At 45.0% G+C, this 25,681-nt stretch overlaps 1 protein-coding gene across 1 annotated transcript; it reads left to right on the top strand.

The window, feature by feature from the left end:
- The first annotated feature begins 193 nt into the window (after window positions 1-193).
- Window positions 194-25,680, top strand: GTF2H3 (general transcription factor IIH subunit 3). The gene is made up of 13 exons (XM_063454302.1): window positions 194-270; window positions 2,942-3,021; window positions 3,127-3,233; window positions 7,848-8,008; window positions 8,989-9,054; window positions 9,470-9,499; window positions 9,979-10,007; window positions 21,588-21,662; window positions 22,949-23,002; window positions 23,160-23,228; window positions 23,552-23,687; window positions 23,916-23,952; window positions 24,539-25,680. Exons 1-13 carry the CDS (start codon window positions 261-263, stop codon window positions 24,606-24,608), a joined length of 924 nt encoding a protein of 307 aa, XP_063310372.1. The 5' UTR covers window positions 194-260; the 3' UTR covers window positions 24,609-25,680.
- The last annotated feature ends 1 nt before the right edge of the window (window position 25,681 follows it).

Here is a 25,681-nt window from a genome sequence, read left to right as displayed (position 1 = left end):
GACCACCTTGCGAGTTCTAAACACCAGAGGCTATAATGCCAACTTGCAGCGTCTCACTCTGGGACTCCCGTTACCTTACATATTGCTGAGCGGCCGCCATTTTTACGAATTCTAAAATGCCAGCAGGCTTGTGCAACGGAGACACGCAGATAACGCATTTTGTCTCTAGTGCGCACAGTTGTGTAACAACCTCCCTGGCTCTGACGTCACTGGAGAGCGACGGCTGATGGCATCTTTAGTGTACAGACTGTGGAATTGTTATGGCTAGTGGTAAGTGTTATGGAGTCATCTACCTGGCTATCATCTTATGTCTGTCTAAGTCACAAGGGTAGGTAAACCTGGCACTCCAGATGTGGTGGACTACATCCCCCACAATGCTCTTACAGCCATAATACTGGCAAAGCATAATTGGATATGTAGTCCAAAACATCTGGCGTGCTGAAGGTTGCCTATGGTGTCAGTATATGTGTCCTAGTGGTTGCCAGAGGGGTGCAGCCTCTGGTTTTATAACATGTAAAACACTTTGAGGAACACAGCTGTGTTGCAAAGTTTAGGCAAAAATAGCTAATTTGATAAGGTAAAATTGTATTCTAGCGTGTTTTATTATTTTTCAATTTTACTAAAAGCAAATAGCGTATTTTATTATTAAGTCATTATTAAAGTAAAAACATTGTGTCTGGGATAATGGGCAAGAGCTCCGGACCTCTGTGGGCGCTGCACTCTGTGAGTGCTGTGTGTCCATTGGGGAGTCGTGCAATGGGTGCTGTATGTGCATAGTACACTGCGTGTTGTGTGTAATGAATGCTGCTCTGCCAAGGAATACTCTTCGTTGGGTGCTGTTCATTGTCTGTGCCAATGAGGGTGCCCTGCAATGTCTGTGCACAGGATTACCTTGTACTGGGTGATGTCTGTGCCCACCAGGGTGCTCTGCAATGGGTGCTGTCTGTGCCAGTGAGGTAGCTCTGAAATGGGTGCTGTCTGTGCCAGTGAGGTAGCTCTGAGATGGGTGCTGTCTGTGCCAGTGAGGGTGCTCTGCAATGGGTGCTGGCTACACCGATGAGGGTGCTCTGCAATGGGTGCGCACCATAATAGCAATGCAAAAAACAATAAAATACGCTATAATACACATGAACGAAACAGTAAATAATAAAATACACTTTACCTTTGATAGAATGATCTAAGTCTCCTATAGTCACAGCTTTGACATTTTCCCTTTATTTTTCAATTCGGACCGGTTATGTGAGTCTGTAAACATATACTGGTCCTTCATGTAACATAAGGTTTGTTGGCTTGGATGGTTTGTCACATTAGAGTTTAGAAAATCAAGCTATGTACATTTTGCATGGGAACATTTCTTTAACCCCTTAAGGACCAAACTTCTGGAATAAAAGGGAATCATGACATGTCACACATGTCATGGGTCCTTAAGGGGTTAAAGAAAGACTCTAAGCACAATAAATCACTACAGGCGTCTGCAGTCGTATTGGCGCCAGTATGTCCCTGGCACTGTCCCATTGAAGGTTGTCAAACTGTTTTTAGCATGATATGACAACTTACATTGGGCCAACTATGCACCCATGCTGTCACTCAGTAAATTCAGTTGCATAAAAGAACATTAGCTGTAGTGGTTATGGTGCCAGTAATGACCTGGTGCTGTCCCACGGTACGATGTCATAGTGTTGCGTATGCTGCTTCCAAGCTACTCCAGCTAAGAAGCCGGATGTCTCTGTAGAGTAAAACACAGCAGATGCAAGAGCATGCTAAGCCGATGCTTTCAGCCAATCAGCGGAGTTCTGCTTTGCTCTATAGAGCAATCCAACTTCTCCCTGGAGTGTTCCTTTAACCAACTGAAGATACCAAGAGAAAAATTTACAACAAACTCATTTTTCGGATGTTCTATATGTCTTTTTCCGAGAATTTTTTTTAAGATGGCAAGAGAAAAGCACACATCCTTTTATTTTTGAAATCTGAAACAGATTGCCCTTAGAAGCAGTTTAAAACTCTGAAAATCACCTATAACTTGTGTTCATTTTTTATGCTCTTCTTTCTTTTAAATTTCTGTCAACATTTTTGCAAGAAAGCAAATCATATATATAGTAATAGTAAGACAATATGGCCAAACTGAAAACAGAACTGTGGATTTCCGATATATATATATATATATATATATATATTTAATGTTTTTATGACATTTAAATTCAGTACAAGCAATGTACAACAAAAACTTGAAACAGGAGAGTCACCCAGCACCCCGGATTATTAAACAGACACTCCACTGCCAAAATGAAAAAAAACAACTGCTAAAAACTAGTGGATATACCTCAATCAATTATGCATTTTTTCAAATGGATGCATATCTACAGCCATCTTGATTGCTGCCTTTTCACACTCTCTGTGGCTGTCCAATCACAGACTTCCAAATTCAGCACAATGAGAAGTCTTTCCAAAGCAGGTGCTCTGTGCAGTTGCCTCCCTTTTGAGGTTAGCTCCCCTGAGCTAAACAAACCAGGAATTAAAAGGGCCTGTTGTCTGCTTGAAATCCAGAGGAAAACCACTTTGTGTAAAATTACAAAAAGGAAACTCTCTTTAGGGTCTGGAGTATTCCTTTAAATATAAAGGAGACAAACTTCAGTGTGGATTTCTTCTTAAAAAATTCTTTCATGCCTCACTAATGCATGTTTGTTAAAGGAACATTCTTGGCATCAAAACAACTTTAGCTTAATGAAGTGGTTTTGGTGTATTGATCATGCCCCTTCAGTCTCACTGCTCAATTCTCTGTCATTTAGGAATTAAATCACTTTGTTTATTTAGCTACACCTTCCCTTGTAAAGAGAGATCTAATTTTTAAATGTCTTTCATTGCACAGTGTGTTTAATTTAGAATACGTTCTCTAGTCCTCTGTGTTCTTTAACATGCTTCTTGTTCTTTTTTTCTTTTGCAGATGATGAAGTCAATCTTTTGGTAATTGTGGTTGATGTAAATCCTATTTGGTGGGGGCAGCAAGCACTTAAACAGTCCGAGGTAATGGATCACTTCAAATTAATCCTGTGGTAATGACATCATTTTAATGGTATCCTGTTTCTGACTTTTCATCTATATTAATTTTGCTTTCCTCTAATCTAATAGGTCACTTTGCCAAAATGTATCGATGCAGTACTGGTCATGGGAAACTCCCATTTATTTATGGGACGTAATAACAAATTGGCTGTGATTGCCAGCCACATACAAGAAAGGTAAGTTTTCTTTTAAGCCTTTTTGTACAGGGAAATTGGTGTCTCCAAATGAACATGTGTATGCTTTCATGTGAAAACAATTTAATCCTTAGTGAATCAACTTATAGATCTCTTCATCTCTTTAGTTTTATTTGGTGGACTCTAAATTTGGAACAACATTTTCCTCCTCGGATTAAAAAAAAAATAGCATTTATTATACAATTTTGTATTGTTTTAGCCATTAAAGGGACACTCCAGGCACCCAGACCACTTCAGCTCATTGGAGTGGTCTGGGTGCCTTGCCCCTCTCCCATTAGCCCTGTTAGTCAAAACACTGCGGTTTTGGAGAAACCGCAGAGTTTTGATTACAGGGCTAATCCTACCTTTAGCTGCTGTCTCTCAGACAGCCGCTAGATGGTGCTTCTGGCTTCTTATAAAATGAAAAGTGTTTTAAATGACGCTGGACATCCTCCTGCTATACATGAGGACCTCCAGCGTCGCCGGAATACCCATAGGAAAGCATTATATAATGCTTTCCTAAGGGCAGGTCTAATGCGCGCGCGGCCATTGCCGTGCATGTGCATTAGACCCTGCTCGTCGCGGGACAGAGGAGGGGGCGGAGGAGGCACATCGGCGCTGGGATCAGGTAAGTAAATAATGGGTTTTTACCCCTTTATTTACCCGGGAGGGGGGAGCGCGGAGGCAGAGGGATCGGTAGTGCCAGGAATATAGCTTTGTATTCCAGGCACTACAGTATCCCTTTAAATGTAAATCACTCTCTAATGGATGACCTAATTTGTTTGGCACAAGCTCACGGCACAATTTTTGTGACCGTTTTCTATGTTCCTGTCATGGGTGGCGTTTCGAAGACTGGTACCCCTGTGTGCCTGATGAGGATGATGGATGATAGGAGTCTCAGCGTGGAAGTGGACAATTTGGGTCTGATGCAGGGTAACCACACACCCCCTGGTGTTGAGCACCAGTGTTTGTGCGGCCACATACCAGAACTCTGATACAGCTTAAGCGGATGCCAGGAGCTAGATGATAGGGATCGACCGATTATCGGTTTTACCGATATAATCGGCCGATATTCGGTATTTCCGGCAATATCGGTATCGGCCAATAGGGATACCGATATTGCCGATAATACCTCCCAGGACCGCCAGGCTCATTACAAGCCCGGCGGTCCTGGGGGGGCGGGCAGCAAGCGTTTACTCACCTCCCAGCAGCTCCTCCAGCTCCCCAGTGTAAATCTCGCGAGACCTGCGGCCAGCTCTGACGGCCGCGGGTCTCGCGAGATTTACACTGGGGAGCTGGAGGAGCTGCTGGGAGGTGAGTAAACGCTTGCTGCCCACCCCACTTCCCTCCCCTCCCCCAGCTAAGCCAATGCCACTGGACCACCAGGGATTAACATATTCCCCCTCCCTGGCAAGGCAACAAGCAGGGAGGGGGGACAACAAAAAAGAAATAATAATTAAATATATTTAAAAAAAAATTAATATAAAAATAAAATGTTTTTTTTAAAAAATGCCCCCTCACACATACACTATTATTATACACATACACTACACAAACACACTGTGTATATAATTCAGTGTGTTTGTATAGTGTGTGTGTGTGTATATAATGCAGTGTGTGTTTGTATAGTGTGTGTGTGTATATAATACAGTGTGTTTGTGTAGTGTGCATTATATACACACACTATACAAACACACACTGCATTATATACACACACACACTATACAAACACACTGCATTATATACACACACTGCATTATATACACACAAACTATACACACACTGCATTAAATACACACACACTGCATTATATACACACACTATACAAACACACTGCATTATATAAACATTACACAAACACACTGCATTATATACACAGTGTGTTTGTGTAGTGTGTTTATATAATGCAGTGTGTTTGTGTAGTGTGTTTATATAATGCACACTACACACACACACTCTGCATTTTATACACACACTATACAAACACACACTCTGCATTATATAAACACACTACATTCACTATACACACAAATACACACACTCTGCATTCCTTATATGCACACAGTACACAAACACACACACTTTGCATTTAGTATATACAGCATTCACTTTACGCACACTACCCACACACTACACAGACACGCTGCTTTCATTATATACACACTAGACAAATACACACTGCATCCACACCACTCACACTACACAAACACACACTGCATCCGCTACACACACACACACACACACTGCATCCGCTACACACACACACACTGCATCCGCTACACACACACACTGCATCCGCTACACACACACACACTGCATCCGCTACACACACACACACACACTGCATCCGCTACACACACACACACACTGCATCCGCTACACACACACACACACACTGCATCCGCTACACACACACACACACACTGCATCCGCTACACACACACACACTGCATCCGCTACACACACACACACTGCATCCGCTACACACACACACACTGCATCCGCTACACACACACACACTGCATCCGCTACACACACACACTGCATCCGCTACACACACACACTGCATCCGCTACACACACACACTGCATCCGCTACACACACACACTGCATCCGCTACACACACACACTGCATCCGCTACACACACACACTGCATCCGCTACACACACACTGCATCCACTACACACACATACACACACATACACAGCTCCCCTGTCTAAACACACTGCATCCACTACACGTGGCATGTATATTTTGTGCATTTACCTTTAGAAATAGTTTTTTATTTTCCGAAATGGTAAATGTACAGAATATCGGCAAATTATATCGGCTATCGGCCTGAAAGTTCACAGAGTATCGGTATCGGCTCTAAAAAAATCAATATCGGTCGATCCCTACTAGATGATATGCTTATTTGTATCCAGTACTAGAAACAAGGCAACACTAGAATATGCACCAAACAAGACAAAACTAGGAGAATCCAGAATCAGAGCAGGACAGAAAGCAGAACCCAGAACATGTACACAATACATGACTGAAACATGAACAGGACGTGGACAGGACTCTACATGAACTGGGAATACAAGACAAATAAAACAAGACGAGATATAAGGCAAAACAAGAGGAGACATAACTAAGTACTATATATGTAATAAACATTGGAGATTTAGACATACATAAATGACCAAGATGTATGCAGCCCACCACTGCGCCAAAGTACTCCAATTATGGTGTGTCCTAACTGCCTAGATATGCATGACTAAATATACAACAATAAAACACACACAGTACTTACCTGCAAAGAAAGGAGCAGAGGTAATAAGACCACTGCTTGCAGGAACAGACTGAAACAAAAATAATTAATGGCAAAGGAATGGGTGTGGCAACAAAAAACAAACATTTAAAGGAATTCAGGAGACTGGGAATTCCAGAAATGAAATAAAGGAATGAACCCAGAAAACCAGACATAGAATAGAAAACCAGAAAAACTAAACAAGTATTGTAAAAAGAGTACTGGATACCAGAGGCCAAGGCCAGACATCTGAACAGAAAAGAACAGGTCGTGACAGTACCTAGATATCTCTGTATTGTGGATCTATATTATACATAGAGCAGTGTTTGTGTCAGTATATGTAGCTGTGCGTCAACAAATGTGGGAGCAGCAGCTCTATAAAGTATAGTTAGGTGTGAAATGTATTCTGTGGGCTCATCAAGTTAAAAGAGTGACCACCTTCTGTGGGAGGCAGCAAGTCTATCTGCTACAGCAAAGTGCTGTGATGATGTAACCAGAGATTGCTCTGAAGGGACAGTTGGTCCAATCAAGATAACCTTTTGTTGTCATGGTGTATTGGCACAGGGGGGGTCAGGCTGTAACTAGTGTAAGGAATCGCTTTGCTGTTTTTTAGTTCTTTCCCTGTGATCTGTTCTGTATTCCCATTAGTGAATGTTTTGTGTAATGTTTTTTTTTTACTGTATGCTGTGATCTCTGTAAGCTGAAACTGGTTAAAATAACCTATCAGAATGAGTCTGAGTTCTAAGGAGTTGCCAAGAAAGAAGCTGGTGTTGTCTCTTCCTTGAGGTCTCAAGAAATGGCTATTCATTGTATAGCTGTATGTATTCTGCTGGCACTGTATAACATAATTTACAATTAAACTTTATGGCTTCCATCACCCTTTTATAACAGATTTGCATTAGAGGGAGGAATGGGGATGACAATAATAATATTTTGACACTCTAGCCTTCAACAGACAAGCTGACTGGTGTGGGGCTGCTAGGGTGGCTGTCATGCCGGGCAGTGTTCTTGCTTCCATTGGAATCTGACCATATCGCTAATTTAACGGATTGTTACATTGGAAACAATAGATTTTCTACGCTGTTGACCACAGTGGTATCCCAAATATGACGGAAGTTGTACAAGAGAAGTCTATGTTAGATACAGGAGGAAATCTTATTGGATGTAAGCTAGTATATTACGTATGTCTACGTAAATGTTTTAAGACCCGTTTCTCACTGACTATACTTGTAACTAATCTTGTTGTACTTGCCTCAATCTTGCACATAAAGATTGAAAAATACAAACAAAAAAAAACCAGCTGTGCATTTATTTTACCCCTCAGTCGATTATTATTTCCTGGGAAGCAGTGGAAATGTGGAGACCTCTCTACAGAAACATCCATTTTGGAATCCAATGCAACTGGCAGCAAAGATGGAAAATATGAATTACTAACAGCCGCCAATGATCTGATTGCAGAGGACATCAGAGATCTCATGACCAAAAGTAAGGCATAACATAAATACCTGTGTATAAAGTTTAACAGTAAAAGAGAGAATATGTATCCAGTTCAATCTGCTAGTTTTGAAACATCTATTTGCTATTTAGAGTGTCTTTTTTGCAATCCCAAAGCTGTTTTGGAATTACTTAAAATTCTTTACAGGTGGTACTTGGTGTTCTCCAGATTATTTCACGTTTATCCAAATTGCTCCAAAACCTGTTGGAGATGCCTCTCAGATAAAGTCACCAAGTACTGTATTTGGTGGACTTGCCTGCGCCTCAACCCTACTGGAATATGATTGCTCAGGGTCTGACCTCTCTGCTTTGGATTGATTCTCAACCCTTACCAGAAAATTACATCTTAAATTTCTTGCCACGGGATATGTCTAAATTGGCTCTTAAACTGATCTAGTACAATCCTGACATGCCAGGAACTGTTTGACCAGATTACTTTGAACTGGACCTACCGAGACATGGCACATACATATTTAAGTTCTAACACCATAAGGAACAAAGCAAAGGACCTGTTGGACAAATTCCTATCAGGGCGAGAAGGATGGTTCCTGCCAAAAGTAGAGGAGAGAGTGAATAGGACTGTGAACGCAAGTGATGGTTAGTGTGGGGGGGGGGTCTGACTTTACAGACTTTGCTCTAACATAGAACAGGTGTGCCCAATCATGTATAAGCACTTAAAAACATGAGAAACCAGTGCAGAGGGGATACGAGAATTCCCAAATCATACTATTCCAATCTTACGTTACCCACATTATTGTTGTTCTTTGTTTTCCTTTTTTAGTAATTTATTACATTGTCTTGTATGTATTACTGCATTTACTATGTATGGCCCACAGCCGATTGACAGTAACCATGTTTCTAGATATTAGTTGACCGATGTTTCTAAGCCGTACATGGTTTAATGAACAAAACTAATAAAAATTGTCAAAACACAAAACAAGATTTATTGCTATTCCATTTCTGATTTGCAGCAGGTGAAATGAAAGGACAGCAGACTGATACAGTCCTGGCAGGATCCTTGGCGAAAGCATTATGCTGTATCCTTTTTAAAGCTTCGAACTTCATTACACTCTTTTTGAGAAACATTTGGTAGGCTGGTTACTGTATGAATGGGTAAATAGACATCAAATAAAGCTTTTTCCTTTTTTGGACATTGGTAGTTCTTACAAATGGGGCTTAGCCTCCTCTCTCCTACAGGATAGAACATACTCTAAAAGTAAAGACTGGGTCCGTGTCTAAATAGAATATTCAAAATAATTTTTATCCAGAAGTAAAATGTGTCTGTAGCCCTTCATTACTGGAGTTGTACATGTCTGGCGTGTTTATGCCGATCTCGTTTTTCCTAAACTGCCATTGATGATCAGATGTTGGTGGATCATCTTACACAAGAATATTTTTTTTTGTTTTTTATGTTCCTACATAATTGTTTTTCTTGACCATAGTTATTTTCAGATATTAATAAAATAAACAAAGAAGCAAAAGGTGTGTAAAATAAGTATGCCTAATATTTTCTATAACAAAGCAAATTTATGATTTAGATTCCCTTTAATACCTAGTGCTATCTCAGGGTCTATATGCACAATGTAAATGATTTATTCTATATCTATTTAGCAACAATGCTGCAGTTTTATTTTGTATTTTTAAGTGTATGGTGGTGGTGTGCAATATTGTAGGTATGAATGAATTCTAGTCTTTAGATAACATTTTGTTTTTGCAATAACTACGTGTAGACTTGTTCTGTACCTATAGAACCCATGTTACTATCTACCTCTAGCAAAAGAAAAACGTACATGTTGCTTAATCTCTGTACATTACCTGTAAGATCAAACAAACTATTTGTTTTATAATGAGTCCCACCACAGGCTTTGCTGTCCTTTTTATGCATTTACATGTTGTGCTAGTGTCTAATCCATCTTTCTGTCAAAACTGACTATTTTTTTTTCTTTTTCATTTGGGCACAGCTGGACAGGAAGTGAAATCCAGAATATTGGTGAGCCTATGGTGTTCCTTAGTTTTAGTGTTCATTTAAACATTCATTTGGGTACTGTATACTATTAGAAGATACAGGAAACATTCAACACTGCTGCCTTTTCTTTTTTTAGACAATCTTTATTTTTTTCAAATAGTTTTTTACACATATGGTAAGTAGCAAGGTACAGAACAGTGACGTCAGTAAACATATGTACAGTTGTAATTTGCAACTCACAATCAATAAACGGTTACATACTAAATGTTCGTCAGATCAGTTGGCAAAATACACATAATAATTCAAACGGTTTCAACAATTTGTATAGACTGTGAGGTGTGTAGTGCAGCGGAGGTGGTGTTCTGAGTGAATCTCTCCACCTGAGTGGTATCACCAGGTCTCAATCCGTGACTTCTACCATTTGTTCTCTACAGTAAGACGACTCTGAGTCACTTTAGTGTGGGTTTATACTACTATGAGTAATCTTAGTTTGTCGTGCTGTATCCCCCCGTTTACCTCTGATGCCAGCTAGTTTTTCTACATCATCAGTGTGCCCTTGGAACAGAGTATTACCGGGCTCATCGCTGAGCCGCCCTATCAGGGAACACTTCTGGGGTAAGAGGTACTCATGTGTGCCCATATTTCCGCCCCATGTTAACCTCAAGGTTGAGTAAGCAAGGGTCCTGTAAGCTAACGTTTTTACGTTCAATTTTTGACATGAGTGAGGATTAGGCTGGGGGTATGTTTGCATTTCGTACCCTAGCGTCAGCATGGGACTCGAGCCGGTCTGGCATCTGGGTTGGTAGTCAGGAGAATTGCGTTGTACAGGTGATCTCAGGTCTTACGTCCACCGTGCCCTACATGGCCCCTCAAGTCTTACGTCTCGTGTGTATTTGTCAGTGAGTCTCTCCCAAGGGTCTGTCCGAGTCAGTCGTAGGGGATATGTCTGTCGTCCAGTCCGGGAAAGGGGTGAGGGATGGGGGGGGTGGAGGGGAGGGTGTCTGTCAAGATTAGCTTTGCTCTTGGTTGTTCCCTATGGCCCTTGGGATATTCCACGCGAATTGGTGGTTCCATTGGCCAGATACACCTCCCAGGGATACCAGGTCAATGCACTCTGTTCCTGTCTGCCATAAAGGTCCGCCGTGAGGGACTCCATCGCGTGGATTTCCTCTACCTTCGTTATCCATTGCTGGAGGGTTGGCGCCCCCCTCTGCTTCCACATTGCGGGGAGAAGGGCCCTAGCCGCATTAAGCAATGGTAAAGTTAAGGACTTCTTATAGGTCTTTATGGGAACGGGGGTATGGTGTAGCAGCATCGTTAGGGGGTCTAAGCGCATCCCTGTCCCTGTAATTTTGTTTATCTCTACCCTGATTCTCTCCCAGTAAGGGTTGATGTCGGGACATTCCCACCATACGTGGATGAATGTGCCTCTGTGTGTGCCGCATCTCCAACATGTGTCTGGTGTGTTGTTGTCCATGGAGTGTAGTATGTCTGGGGTTCTATACCAGCGGGTCAAGATTTTGTAATTTAGCTCTTGATACTTCGAGCTAATGGAGCATTTATGGGTGAGAGTGTATATCTTGTCCCAGTCCTGTGGGGTGAGTGTTTCCCCTGAATCTGTCTCCCAGTGCCTCCTGAACTTGAGTTCCACATCCCCATTGGCCTGGGCCATGAGCCAGGCATATATGGTGGAGATACCTCTGTGTACCTGTAGTCTGTGTGTGCATAAGAGTTCAAAGTTGGTGAGGGGTCTGAGTAGGTGCCCTCGGCCAGGTAGAGAGTGATAGTAGGTGTGTATTTGGTGGTATCTGAACCGTTCAAGTAACGTCGGAGGTCTGTCTGGGCATAATTCCGTGAGCGGTTTAAGTCCCCTCGTATTACACCATTGGTGCAGGTACATCCAGTCAGCCTGCTGGAGACCAGCTAAATCTCGTTGTGTCAGTGCGTCTGCCAAGTCTGGGTTATAGGTGATGGGGGTTAATGGGCTAGGGGAGGTAGTGAGCCTAAGTCTGTAGCGTACGGCTGTCCATACCCTGATCGAGGCGTCAATTAGGGGGTTACCGGTGCGTAAGTCAGAGTGTGTGGCGGTGTGTAGCCACAGTCTGGAGAGAATTTTCCTGTCTGCTTGATCTAGCTCGAGGGTTACCCATTGCTTTGTGGGGTATTGTACGTGCCAGTCTGCCAGCCTATGCAAGTGTGTGGCGCGGTAGTAGGTCTCAATGGAGGGCAGACCTGTGCCTCCTTTCCGCTTTGGGAGTTCTAGCGTGGATTTTTTAATCCGGGTCTGGCGGGATTTCCAAACGAATTGTCGAATAGCAGTCGATAGGGAGCTAAAAAAGGCTTTGGGCACGGTGATCGGTACTGTTTGGAAAAGGTATAGTATCCTGGGCAACACGTTCATCTTGATCGCATTAATGCGTCCAAACCAGGAGATATAGTATGGGGACCATTTCTTGATGTCCACCATCAGGGAGTGTAGCAATGGTTGATAATTGTGTAGGTATAATTGGGATGTGTCTTTGGGCAGCCAGATTCCCAAATATTTCAGTTTGGTGTCACACCATTTGAAGCGGTATTGGGAGTATAGGTGGGGTGGGGGGCCGCGTGGGGGGGGGGGAGGTAGAGGGCCTCTGACTTATCTGTATTGAGTTTTAAGTTGAAGAGTGTTCCGAACTCCTGAAATGCTGTGAGGAGGTTCGGCAGTGATATCAGTGGCTGAGTGAGGAAAAACAGCATATCGTCAGCGTATGCTGCCACTCTGTATTCGTGGCGACCATGGGAGAAGCCGGATATTCCCCCGTTCTGTCTGACCGCCCCCAGGAATGGTTCCAGGGAGAGGGCAAACAGGAGGGGGGAGAGCGGACATCCTTGCCGAGTGCCGTTCCTGATTTGAAAAGGGGCGGACAGTGCTCCATTGATTCGGATCCGTGCCGTGGGACTAGTGTACAGGGAGAGCATCCAGGACAGCATGTTGGGGCCGAAGCCCATGTGCGAAAGGGTGCTCTCCAGGTACGACCAGTCCACCCGATCGAAGGCCTTTTCAGCATCTGTCGACAATAGTAGGAGTTCCCTACGCTGCGACCGCGCTATATGGAGAATGTTCAGGGCCTTAATCGTATTGTCTCTCCCTTCCCTGCCCGGGATGAATCCGACCTGATCCGGGTGTATGAGGTGTGGGAGGTGGCTCGCGATTCTCAGGGCTATGGCTTTCGCAAACAGCTTCAGGTCTGCATTCAGTAATGAGATAGGGCGGTAGCTCGCGCAGTTCGCCGGGTCTTTCCCTTCTTTAGGTATCACGGTAACTATGGCTGCTAAGGTGTCAGTGGGGAAACGGCCCCCCTCCAGTATGGAGTTGAGGCCCAGTAGAAGGTGTGGTAGCAAAACATCCTTAAACGTGCGTAGATACTGTAGGGGAAGGCCGTCTGGGCCCGGGGCTTTGTGGGCTTTGGAAAGTTTAAGGGCCGCCGCCAGCTCTACCGCCGACAGGGGTCGTTCCAGGTCTTCTCGCATTTCCGCGGTCAATTTTTTATCGATGTTGCGTTCTAGGAACTCAGTGATCCGTCGGGAGCGTAGTGCTCGGGCAGCGTCTGATGTGTTTTGGGGTATATTGTACAGTTCTGTGTAGTAGTCTACAAACGCTCGCTGAATCCCGGCGGGTAGACGGGTTTCCGTCCCGTCCTTGGGTCTAATTTTATGGATGTGGCTCGCCCTCCTCCGGTCTCGGAGTTGGCGGGCCAGCAATCTCCCGCTCTTATCGGAGTGTTCAAAAAAGAACCTAGCTGATTTCCTAATGGTACGCAGGAGGCCCTGGGCTAGTATGTCCCTCCTCTGTTTCCGAAGCGTCGTCAGTCGGAGGAATATATCCTCGTCCTGATTTTGCTTGTGGGTTTGCTCTAGGGTCGCGATTTGTGAGTTCAGTGTGTTTAGTTGGCGTGCGTTGTCCTTTTTTCGCTGTGTGCAGACCTTTATATAGTGACCCCGTATGACACATTTGTGTGCCTCCCACACTGTCAGCGGCTGTACATCAGGGGTAGTGTTTGTGTCAAAGTACTGTTGTAATGTTAGTCTGGCCGGGTCAGTGTCCCCTAGGTGTAGGAGCATGTTCTCATTTAGCTTCCATTGTCTTTCAGTGGGTTTGTACAGTGGTGATTGTATCTGGACAGTGATCGGGGCGTGGTCTGACCCCGCCATCAAGCCTATGGTCGCCTTACGGAGCAGTGGCAGGGCTTCTTGTGCCACAAAAATGTAATCGATCCGGCTGTAACGCCGGTGCACGGCCGAGTAATAGGAGTAGTCCCTGCAGTCAGGGTTTGCCGCCCTCCAGCAATCAACTAGGCCACATCGTGTCAGAGCCCTCCCGGCAGCGCGTATGCAATGACCTGGTATCGAGCTTTCCCCTCTAGAGGTGTCTAGTCTAGCGTCCAGCGGCATGTTAAGATCTCCTGCTAGAACCAAGAGTCCTTCCCTGAATTTGTCTAGTTTTGCAAGAGTTTTGGTAAGGAAGACGTGTTGGTTGCGATTCGGGGCATATAGGCAGGCGAATGTGTAAGAGTGTTGTGCTATTGTCCCCTTGAGAAACAGGTATCTACCCCCTGGGTCTGGTCGTTGTTCAGTACATATGAACGGGATATTATGGGAGAATAGGATCGCCACACCCGCTTTCTTTTCATCTGGATGGTTCGAATAGTATCCCGTGGGGTATCTCCCGTTCTTAATGGTGGGTGCGTCCGCTCCCCTGAAATGGGTCTCTTGCAGGAACGCGACCGAGACACGCTCCGACCATAGGGTGCGGAGTAGTTGGGTCCGTTTCTCGGGTACGTTCAAGCCTCTAACGTTATTTGACCAAAGAGTGAGTGGTGCCGTTTCATCTTTAGGACCCATCCCCGACTGCACAGGGTCGTCAAAGTAGGGGGGGGGGGGGGTAGGGTATGAGAGGGGGTGGGAAGTAAAGTCGGTTCGGTGTCAGTGGGGGAGTCAGTCCGTGTGGTAGGTAACAGGTACTCGCTTCGGAGTTAGTCGCCCCCCGGTGTCAAGTCCCCTCGGGGTGTGTCACCAGAGTTGCCTCCGAATATTCGTATAGCGCGAGTCAGTTACAAGGGGCACGTGGGTCGCCCGTACAGGTGTGTGCCTCCGTATGTGTCACCCTGCTCCCATGGATCCCAGCCCACTGATCAAGATTAGTCGGAATCGTCCCCATCGTTTCGGGGGACTCGTATGGGGTAGTGCCCCGTAGTCCGCCTAAGTGCCTCTCCAGGCTGTAATGGTCCCTTTGTGGGTACGTGTTGTAGCGTTATAGCTCAATAGTCCCCATGGGGACCAGATGTCACCTCGGGCTCCCGTCCCGGCCCTCCCTCCCCCAACCAACGGGAGCTGTGGGGTGTCCCTCACTCCCGTGGTGGTGCGTGTGCGGCCAAATGCAGTTTAAAACTGAGAAACATTATAAACAATTTAAACCTTAGAGCAGTACATAACAGTTCACAACATGCAATTTTCCCTTTAACCCCCCTCCCCAGGGGCCACTTCTTTCCCACCCTTACATCTTTCAGCAGGCCCTGGGTCAGGCTATATTGCCTACGTACTAGGCAATCTCGGGGTTTGGCAGGGTCTGGGGAGATGCGCCTCCAGGCGAAAAAGGGCTCATTTAGGGGTGAGTTCAGGGTCTGTCCCGGGCCACTGCACATTGCTGACTGTTGGGCATGCATAGCGTGGGGTGTCCCCTCCCTTATGCTTCCCCGGGTGTTCCATGTACCCACCAGAGCCCCCCGCCCCAGTTGTGTGGTTCCCTCCCGTTACAGTGTCATGCCCTTCTGGCCAGTTCCATAGTAGTAGGGGCCCAAAGTAAGGGGTCAAGTACATACCCAGTGGGTCTGCAGCAGCTCCGGATCAAGTAGCTGTGTGCTGGATAGGCAGGCCGGTCTCCGACGTAGACCCTGGGGGGGGTAGGGTTGCCCGTCTAGGTGCAGTGGAGTGTCCATGTATAGGGCTGGGGTGTCGGGCCGAGAGCTGGTTCCCTGCCCCGCCGGGTCCCGGCCCCAGGGTAGATCATTCCTCATGGCTGTCCGGGCCACCCCGGCGGAATCCAACTCCTGTGAGGCCGGTGCCCGGTCTTTCACGTGGTGCATTCTGGCGCGTTGGTTGTCTTTCGAGGATCCAATTAGATACTGTCACTGCTGGGAGGCCTGCGGCCCGTAAGAATCGTGGGACGTCCGCTGGCCAGCGCACGATGTGCCATGTGTTGCCCACCTTCGCCTGCAGGCTAAAGGGAAAACCCCATTTGTATTGTATCCGCTGATCTCGGAGCATGGTGGTGAGTGGGCGCAGGGCCCTCCTCGCTTCTAGTGTAAGCACAGAGAGATCTTGGTATAGGGAGATGTGGGCCTCCATGTAGGTGAGGTTTTGTCGACTCCGTGCTTCCCTCATAATGTCATCCTTCAACGAGTAGGAAAGCAGGTAGCAGATGACATCTCTTGGCGGGCCGTCCGCGGATGCAGGGCGCAGTGCTCTGTGGGCCCGTTCAATGCCAAAGTCCGCCGGGGCCCTGTCCCCAAGGATGAGAGTGAACAGGCCCCGTAGGAGTTCCGGTAGTGCCTCCCCGGTGGACTCAGGCAGCCCGCGTATGCGGATGTTATTTCTGCGTCCGCGATTGTCCAGGTCCTCTAGATTTCTCCTAAGTTCCAACAGGACATTGCCCTGCCTGGTGGCAGCTGTTTCAGTAGCTTGGTGCTGCTGTATGTTTTGGGCTCTGTCTGCCTCTAGCTCTTCCACCCTGCGCTCCAGGGCTGTCAGGTCTCTCCTTACCTCCATGACCTCTTCTCTGATCGCAGTTCGGATTTCTGCCAGTAAATCAGTTTTGTCCGACTTGGACATCATGTTTGCTGTGATTGTGGCTATGTCTGCCGCCATTTGAGTGAGGGATTCCCCTCTGGCCGGGCCGCACGTGGGGCTCTCAGTGTTGCGCTGTTCAGGCGAGGTCGGCGCCATTTTGGCCGCGGCCTGGTGTGCCCGCGAGTCTCTCGGAGTTCCGAGGTACCCGTCCATGGGTCCCGCGGTTCGGCTCGGCGAGCCAGTCTGGGAGGGTCCCGGGGTGTTCAATTTTCTTGATTTACCCATTTTGGGTCGATTCCGTCTCGAATATCGGTGCTATAGTGTGCTGGGGCCACGGAGCTGCGGTTAGATGCGTCCTACTCCATGCACGGTCCGGCCACGCCCCCCTGCTGCCTTTTCTTGTCACCTCATTCACTAATACCAAACACATAAGTAGAGACAACCCTAAAAGGCTCTTGTAACTTCTCAGAAAATTGTCAAAACTATCCTTTTGAGGCCTTGCCCACGTTGTTTGTTTTGTGCAGTCACACACATCTGAATAACAAAATTCCAAGAAAGAATGCAATATGTGTGCAAATGCAGGCCGAAAGAGCAGCCAGGGATGTATTTACCACAAGGCATTTGCCTAGGGCGGCACTTTCAGGGGGGGTGCCAAAAAATGCCACCCAGGCTCCCAGACAAATGCCTTGTTTGCCTCATGTTCTGGGGCTGTCCACCTTACTGTGAGTGAGTGTAGCTGTCAGTGTGTGTCTTTTTCAGTGAGAATGGGTGTGTGTCAGTGTGTATGTCATTTTGTATGTATTGTAGAGTGTGTGCCTGTCAGTGAGTCGGTGTGTCAGTGTGTGTCTGTCAGTGAAAGTGTGTGTTGGTTAAACAGTGTGTGCCAATGACTGAGTGTATATCAGTGCATGTATCAATGAGGGCATGTGTCTGTCAGTAAAAAAAAACGGCCTTGACATGAATTGGGGGCGCAATTTAGATTTTGGGGGTGCCCGAATTTAGTCGTGCCTAGGGCAGCACAAATCCAAAATACACCACTGAGAGCAGCCAAAACTTGTCAGGTATTTACAGTAAAATGGCCACATAAAAAAGGCCCAAACACCCCACCCCACCCCACATAGGATGACCCTTGGTTGTCTACATTTACAAAATGTTTGATTAGTGGTGATTTTTATTGTGGGTTGCTAAACTGCCGCAACATGAGACAAAGACCTGGCATCATAATTCAAGATTTATGATTGAAAAGGGCAGGTCCTTAATTTGATTCAGTAATGTTATATGGGGTAATTATTTTACATTAAGTTCTTAGCTGAATACATCCTCTTCCTCAGATTTGAGAAATTAATGAAAATGAATGTGCATGGAACTTGAAATATTACCTGTAAGCTATTATTGGTTGTGCTGAAAACATTTGAAATCCTTTATCCCTGTTTAGGGGTCAATTCCTGGGGGGAAAAGTGTGGGAACTCACCCGAGATCCACCCCTCTACCTGCGGTCCGATCATCCATGTTACATACACTTTACATACAGTGACAGGTTTGAGGGGAGCCTGACTGTACCAAACAACCAGGGCCGGCCCAAGACATTGAACTACCTGGGTCCAAGACTCAGATGCTGCCCCTCATCCCACGCACACCGATGCGGTTACACATATACACTGACACATTCACACACTCCCAGACAGGGCCAGTGCAAGACTTTTTGCCACTTTAGACAAAGGTATATTTTGCTGACCCGGTCATTTTATATGTGCACAGACATTTCAATCTGCTTTCCGTTACCTTGCTTAACTCCACCGCTTCTCCTCCTCTTTACATCATGTTCTCTGCACTCATCCCCCCTTACTGCCCCTTTCCACAGCACAAGACTGAACTACACTTCCATGTCTCCCCCCCTTTCTTCCATCTTTCACTCCCCCCTTTTCCATATCTCTCTCCCCCTCCTTCCATCTTTTACTCTTCCCCCTTTCTGCCATGTCTCTCGCCCCCTTCTTCCATCTTTCACTCCCCCCTTCTTTGATGTTTCTCCTCCCTTCGTCCGTGTCTCTCTCCCCCTTCTTCCATATCTCTCACTCCCTATTTTCTTCCACTCCCCCCCTTCTTCCATGTCTCTCACTTTTCCCCCTTCTTAGGTGTACCTCTCTTCCATTTATCCATACCTCTCCTTCCCAAGCAGCACCTGTCTCCCTCACAGAGCCAACACCAGCTCTGCACACTCACTGACTCCCCCCGCCTCCAATCTGTTATCCCTGTCATGGCAAGGAAGGGTGGCTCATTGAATCCTGCACAGCGTGCTCTGCATGTTTCAAAATGAGCGCCGGGGGGGCGGGCCGGACCGCCGAGCCGAGCGGTCGCAGGGAAGAGCAGCTCCTGCATAATATGGCCTACTCACGTTATAAATCGTGATCTTCACGGACCCAGGCGACCCACAACTGTGACCGGCAACACAGACGGGCTACCGGAGCCGGGGAGAGGCTTGCTCCCGGAGTTCGAGTCCCCCGGAGGAGGTTTCCCTGTAGCATCTAACGGGATCCAGCCTGGCGGTGAGTGGAGTGGCCGGCCGCCGCTCCACTATCCTGCCCAACGCAGCACGTCATGCATGAGATACAACGGCGGTTCTAGTCCTGAACCCCCCCCCCCTCCGGACCGGGGGGGTGATCCCGGTCCATGCCCCAAAACTACATTCGGAGGCATTACCAGACCACCGTGCAGGCCCAGGGCCAAGATGGCGGGGGCCACGTGTGCGAAGACCAACCTGCAGAACCCGAGCCAGAGAGCAGATACAACCTGGCATGGCACACAAGGCTGCAACTCACACCATAAAGCGTTGCCCAAGCCCAGAGAATCACCGGGCTGCCCTTGAGACCGCTCGCCCTTCTTCTGGGCTGGGCGCTCACCAAGAGGAACCCCTCTGCAGCCTGCCATACACCCTGGGAGAAGATTGGGATCGGAACCCAGGGCCCACGATCCTGCTGAAGGGTTCAATGGCATAAGGGCGCGAGCGCCTACAAAGGCCTCAGGCCGAAGGCTAGTGGCATCTGGACGCAGTACCACCACAACACCTGGGAAACTTGAGGACGGGCGACATCCACCTCGAGACGCAACAGCGTACGCGGTGGAGTATGAAGACGAGCAGGGGGAAACTACCACGTACCCTGGACTTGGGCCATAATCTTTGAAACAGCTGGGCGCAACATCTTTGTACACTGCCTTGATCTGACCGATAGACTAGCCGCACACACCTTGGGGCGCAGCGGGCAGGAACTATGCTCATCGGGACATACGGGCATGCAACACTGGGCAGCCTGCAGCACCAAGCGGGACATTAATACTCTAAGCACTTACCGTGTATAATTTATTTGCCCATACTAAAAGGCGAGACTTTAATTTTTGTTAAATTTGATGGCCCCTTCATAACCTTTGGTGATGGGCAAGATCCAACAAAGTTTAGCCTGTACAAGTCACAAGGTGCCGGTCTTAACGCTCCAGCCCTACCAATGTCACGTATGTGTGGCTATACGAGTCTAAGGGGCGATGTTATCTAGCCCTCATATCTAGCTTACATCTAAGCATATACTCAGCAACTCGTACCAGCCACTTAATCATTGGCCTCCGCATAGCATAGTATATATTTGACGTGTACTTAACTACAGACCTGACTCCCGGGGCCAATACCATAAACGTGTACCTTCTATGTAATCGACTAGCATTTCCATGGGGCCAACTGCATGATACCTAGCATGTACCCAAACAGACACGACACAAGTAATCGCAGTTGAACCCTGTCCAGCATGTAACCTAATCTTAACTATCACCTAAGCAACCTTATCTTTAACAATGTTTAGCCTATTTTACATGACCCATCCAAGTTGCGTTTATGTCCTTTATTTTGACCTCACAGAGAGACTTTAGTGATCTGCTTCTGGCTCTTTTATTATAAATACTTTACTCGTTAGTAATCTTATCGAATGCTTAAAAAATATAAAATGAGGCAGTTCCTCATGGGAGATGATGTACTGTATTGACGTGACCCCAAGCTGTATGAAAACCGTACACCCCCTCTTTATTCTGTACCCCATTTAACAAATGCCTCAATAAAAGAATGATTGACAAAATGAGCGCCAGGTGGTCACATGATACCCGGCGCTCAAACGCAGAGCGCGAAGGGGAGACGCTCTCTGCTGATTTAGTGCGTGCAGTTCTTTTATGGAGCCGCACGCTACCTTAGTGTCAGCTTGCCACAAACTATCACTTCAGAAGCAAGGGGCATAAGGGTGCAGCGCAAGAAGGAGCCCTCAGAGCTGCACAGAAACAAAATACATCACCGAGCCTCATCAGCTAGGTGCAATGAGGGCTGTCGGCGCCCCCCTTCTCCCACAATCACCTTGCTCCTGGGTAGACCGGGTCTGCTGCAGGACTACTAACGGAAACGGCGTTCCTACTGTGGAAAAAGGCCGTTCCTGCAGGACTCGAGCCCTGGATACGATATACTATTTTGCATGGCTAACACAGTGGAGTACCAGATTGGTATGTTTGTTCTAAAAATTTGAATGGTTGAAATTACATTGTTGCAATGCTTTTGCTCTTCTAATTATTATGTAAACCAAACATAACTTTTTTAATTCAAAACTGTGCTGTCTCATAACTTGTAGCAACAACGACCGCAAAAAAAACCCAAAAACCAACCTGGTCTTTAAGCTCACCGGAAGTGTATGGGATACCACATGATCATTTGGCACTTTCTCCTAATATTCATGTAGTTTTTGCTTGTTTTTGCAGGTAGTCAAAGCAGCAGAAGACAGTGCATTACAGTACATGAATTTTATGAATGTGATCTTTGCAGCTCAGAAACAGGTACTGATCATTTTCTTAATTTGGCTGCTATTTAGCTGTGATCCGAGATGTTATATACTTTGAAGCATCATGATTTTTGTTTAAATTTGTTTGGAAAATATTTTTTTTTATTATTTATGCAGAATATCTGCTCTGTGAAGATTACAAATATGAGAATGGTATTGGCACAATGTAAAAAAAATAATGGCCATAATATGTACATAATTACAACAACATTTTAAGTAGCTCAGCCACTGCAGCTCACTTTAACAAATAAACAAGGAGCCTGTAGCTCACCAATTTCGCAGATGCTCACCGATAACGCAGCAATTGCAGTTCCCCATTGTCCTGTACCTATATGTCTGAACTTGGACTAAAGGGCTCTGCTGAGCACACAATGCCCTCATGTAAGGGCAGAGCCGTACGTATGTGTCCTGTGAGCTACTCCTGCATGGGCAGCATCTTTTGTTATTATTATTGCCATTTATATAGCGCCAACAGATTCCGTAGCGCTTTACAATATTATGAGAGGGGATTTAACTATAAATAGGACAATTACAAATAAACTTACACGAACAATAGGTTGAAGAGGACCCTGCTCAATCGAGCTTACATTCTATAGGAGGTGGGGTGTAAAACACATTAGGACAGGAATTTGCAGTCAAATAAGGTGGGCTGCCCTTTAGGAGAGGGCAAGAGACAGGTATGTGAGGTAAGGGTCTTGGAGGCCATAAGCTTTCCTAAAGATATGGGTTTTAAGGCACTTCTTAAAAGATGCAAGACTAGGGGAGAGTCTGATGGTGGTAGGCAGGCTATTCCATAGGAAGGGAGCCGCCCGTGAGAAGTCCTGCAAGCGCGAGTTGGCCATACGGGTGCAGACAACGGACAGGAGGTGGTCATGGGCAGAGCGGAGAGACCGAGAAGGGGCATACCTATGGATCTGTGAGGAGATATAAGAGGGGCTAGAGTTGTTCAGTGCTTTATAGGTGTGAGTTAGTACCTTGAATTGACTCCTATAGCATACAGGAAGCCAATGTAAGGACTGGTGGAGGGATGAGGTGTGAGAGAAACGACTAGAGAGGAAAATCAGTCTAGCAGCAGCGTTCATTACGGACTGTAGAGGTGCAGTAGGGCTTTTGGGAAGACCAATCAGGAGAGGGTTACAATAATCCATGCAGGAAATTACTTGTTTTACCCTATCTTTTGATAATGATACACTTTTGAGAGTAGCTGAGGAGATAGCAAGTACAGATTCTCCCTGCCAATATTTGATTTGATTTCTAATTATTAAACATGGCTTTTTCCAGAACGTTCTTATTGATGCTTGCGTTTTGGATGCAGATTCTGGACTTCTGCAGCAGGTAATTGAGTTACTGATGGTTTGTAGTAAAGTAAAGATTCTAAAAGCAAGACTTTTTCATTTTTGAGAGTATATCCCAACGTTTTAATAAATGGATGAAAGGCACAGGAAGCGAAAGTCAGTAAAGCTACTAACGTTTATCTTATCTGTGATCACAGGCTTGTGATATTACAGGGGGGATTTATCTGAAGATTCCTCAGGTCAACTGTCTGCTGCAGTACTTGTTGGTAAGAGTTTCTTTTCTATCTGAAAAAGCGTGGGTCCATTGGACTTTACTTGGCATCCACTTTATTTCGCCTCATATTTAACCCTCTCCTTGTAAATAAAATGTTACAGTTTAGTTGTTTTGTGGCTCATTATGGTAAAATAAGAAAATTACGCTTTGCTCAACTCTCCAATAGTCAAGATTTTTTTAAACTAAATCCAAACACTTAAACCTTTTAAAGTTTGTGTCTTATTTTTAATTTTTATTTTATACAAATTACTTTGGAGAAGAAAAAAAAACTTTCTGGACACGGTTTGCACTAAAGTATCATTTTGTCTGTCACAGTGGGTTTTCCTTCCTGATCCTGATCAGAGGTCACAGCTTAATCTTCCACCCCCTGTCCACGTGGATTACCGAGCCGCGTGTTTCTGTCACCGAAATCTGATTGAAATAGGCTACGTATGTTCTGTCTGTTTATCCAGTAAGTATTGTGTTCTTTTCAGACACTTTTTATGCTTGTATAACCTTTCTGTGGACTAGTTTATGGAAATGTACTTTGTGTCTCTTATGTTTTTCTCTTAGTATAATTGCAATATTTACATGCAACCATAATCATGTACTCTGATTCTTAATGCATTGGTGGGGAGATACCATAAGCAGTTTTGTTTCTATGTAGACTGATTTATATCTTTTTAATTTCCTTTTTCAGTATTCTGTAACTTCAGCCCCATCTGCACCACATGCGAGTGAGTACTTTTCTTTGCATCTTCATGTCAAATTGTAATGTAGATTTTTATACACTTGTACAGTATGGCCATATTTCCATTTAATCATGTAGAGCTACAATCCCAATTTTTTTGTATGGGGGGACGGGGGAGTATGCAAATATTTATTTAAAGCCCAGTCCATATATCTCCTGTTGCTGTTAAACTACAACTTGTGTGGTGCTCTGTTAGACTTCTTATGACTACCCTTAGTGATGGCATGACTGTTGTGAAGTTGTAGTTCAACCGCAGGAAAGCTTCGAGCTGATGACACCTGGTTTTGCCTTTAACATAATGTAATATCTGTAAATGGCCTCAATAAATTATACATAATATATTCGGGGCCAATACAAACCATTGTCTTGGAATCTATTCATAAACAGGACTTTACACAGGACACAGTGTCACACATTTAGAGTGGAAGAAAGGAGATTTAGTCTAAGGCAAAGGAAAGGTTGCTTTTTTTAAAGTAAGAGCAATAAGGATGTGGAATTCTGTGCCTGTACACACATTTATATATATTCATATCTCCATATTTCCACTAACAATGATATTTTTCTATTAACAGGACAGCGTTCAAGATCTCTCTGCCTCCTGTTATGAAAGCAAAGAAAAAGAAATTGAGAGCCATGTTTTAGAGCTTATAATGAAGGCTGACAGTGGTGCACTCAGATGGACTCTGCAATCATTTTTGTAAAAGTTTATTTCTGTATGAAATGGCAAACATTAAATCTGAGGCACCTCTATACTGCTAAGGAACTCTTGATGAGAAGTGTAATTGGTAATTATGCCAGTTAGGTGTTAAACTACCTATGTTGTATGTAAACACTGAGGCAGTATTCTTGTTTCTGGCATTTGTACAGTTTTAAAATTTGGTTTTCTGTTCATGGGGAATACTAGTTATTAATGAATAATTAACAATGTAAAGAATTTTAATCAAATCCATTGTTGCCAAATGATGATTAATGATCATTAAGTGATAATCTGAATTTGTTTTCTTCATTCCATTGACTCCATAATGTACTTCTGAACATAACATTTATTAATCAGAACTAATTGTAAGATTAAGATTAATGTTGCACTCAGATGGCAGAAGCGTATTTATCATGGGATCAATATACCTGAATTAAATTTTTTTTTTTTATTTCAAGTTTTTTCTCTTTATTTCGATTAAATAAACTTTGGAATCCAAAGTACACATCTTTAGTCGTATAGGAATTACTAAGTGGTTTGACAACTGGGTAATAGCACTAGGATACTCTAAACAACCTAACCAAAACATCAGGTTGCAGTGGCTGTATTGCATAATGTACATTAGTTTGTTTAGCCATTTCGATGGTAACTGATAGCATTAGGATGGGTGAGATGGTTAAGTCTGCAGTATTTGCAAGAAAATGCACATGGAAGAATCTAGCCTTAGTGTAATGGACATTAAACGGTAATACTAATGTTATTTTTAGGGCTATGCTTACATGGGAATAATGTAATTTCCTGCAAGGGGCCAGGGGTGTCCATTTTTTTCTTCTTCAATCTGTTGTTAACATGTGTAGGTCTGTCTGTCTGCATATCCACCCGACTTAATATTCGGTAATAACAATTTGGAAAACCATCTTCTATTGCGTTCTCCCAATGAAAGTATGTCACTTTGTATGCCCACTGTGATCACAAGGAATTTGTTTTTAAAAGATAAACTGAAAGTCAATAAATTACA

The sequence above is a fragment of the Pelobates fuscus genome, chromosome 5 (assembly GCF_036172605.1).
Source record: "Pelobates fuscus isolate aPelFus1 chromosome 5, aPelFus1.pri, whole genome shotgun sequence".
Taxonomy (NCBI): Eukaryota; Metazoa; Chordata; class Amphibia; order Anura; family Pelobatidae; genus Pelobates; species Pelobates fuscus.
This window is presented reverse-complemented; position numbering and strand designations above follow the sequence as displayed.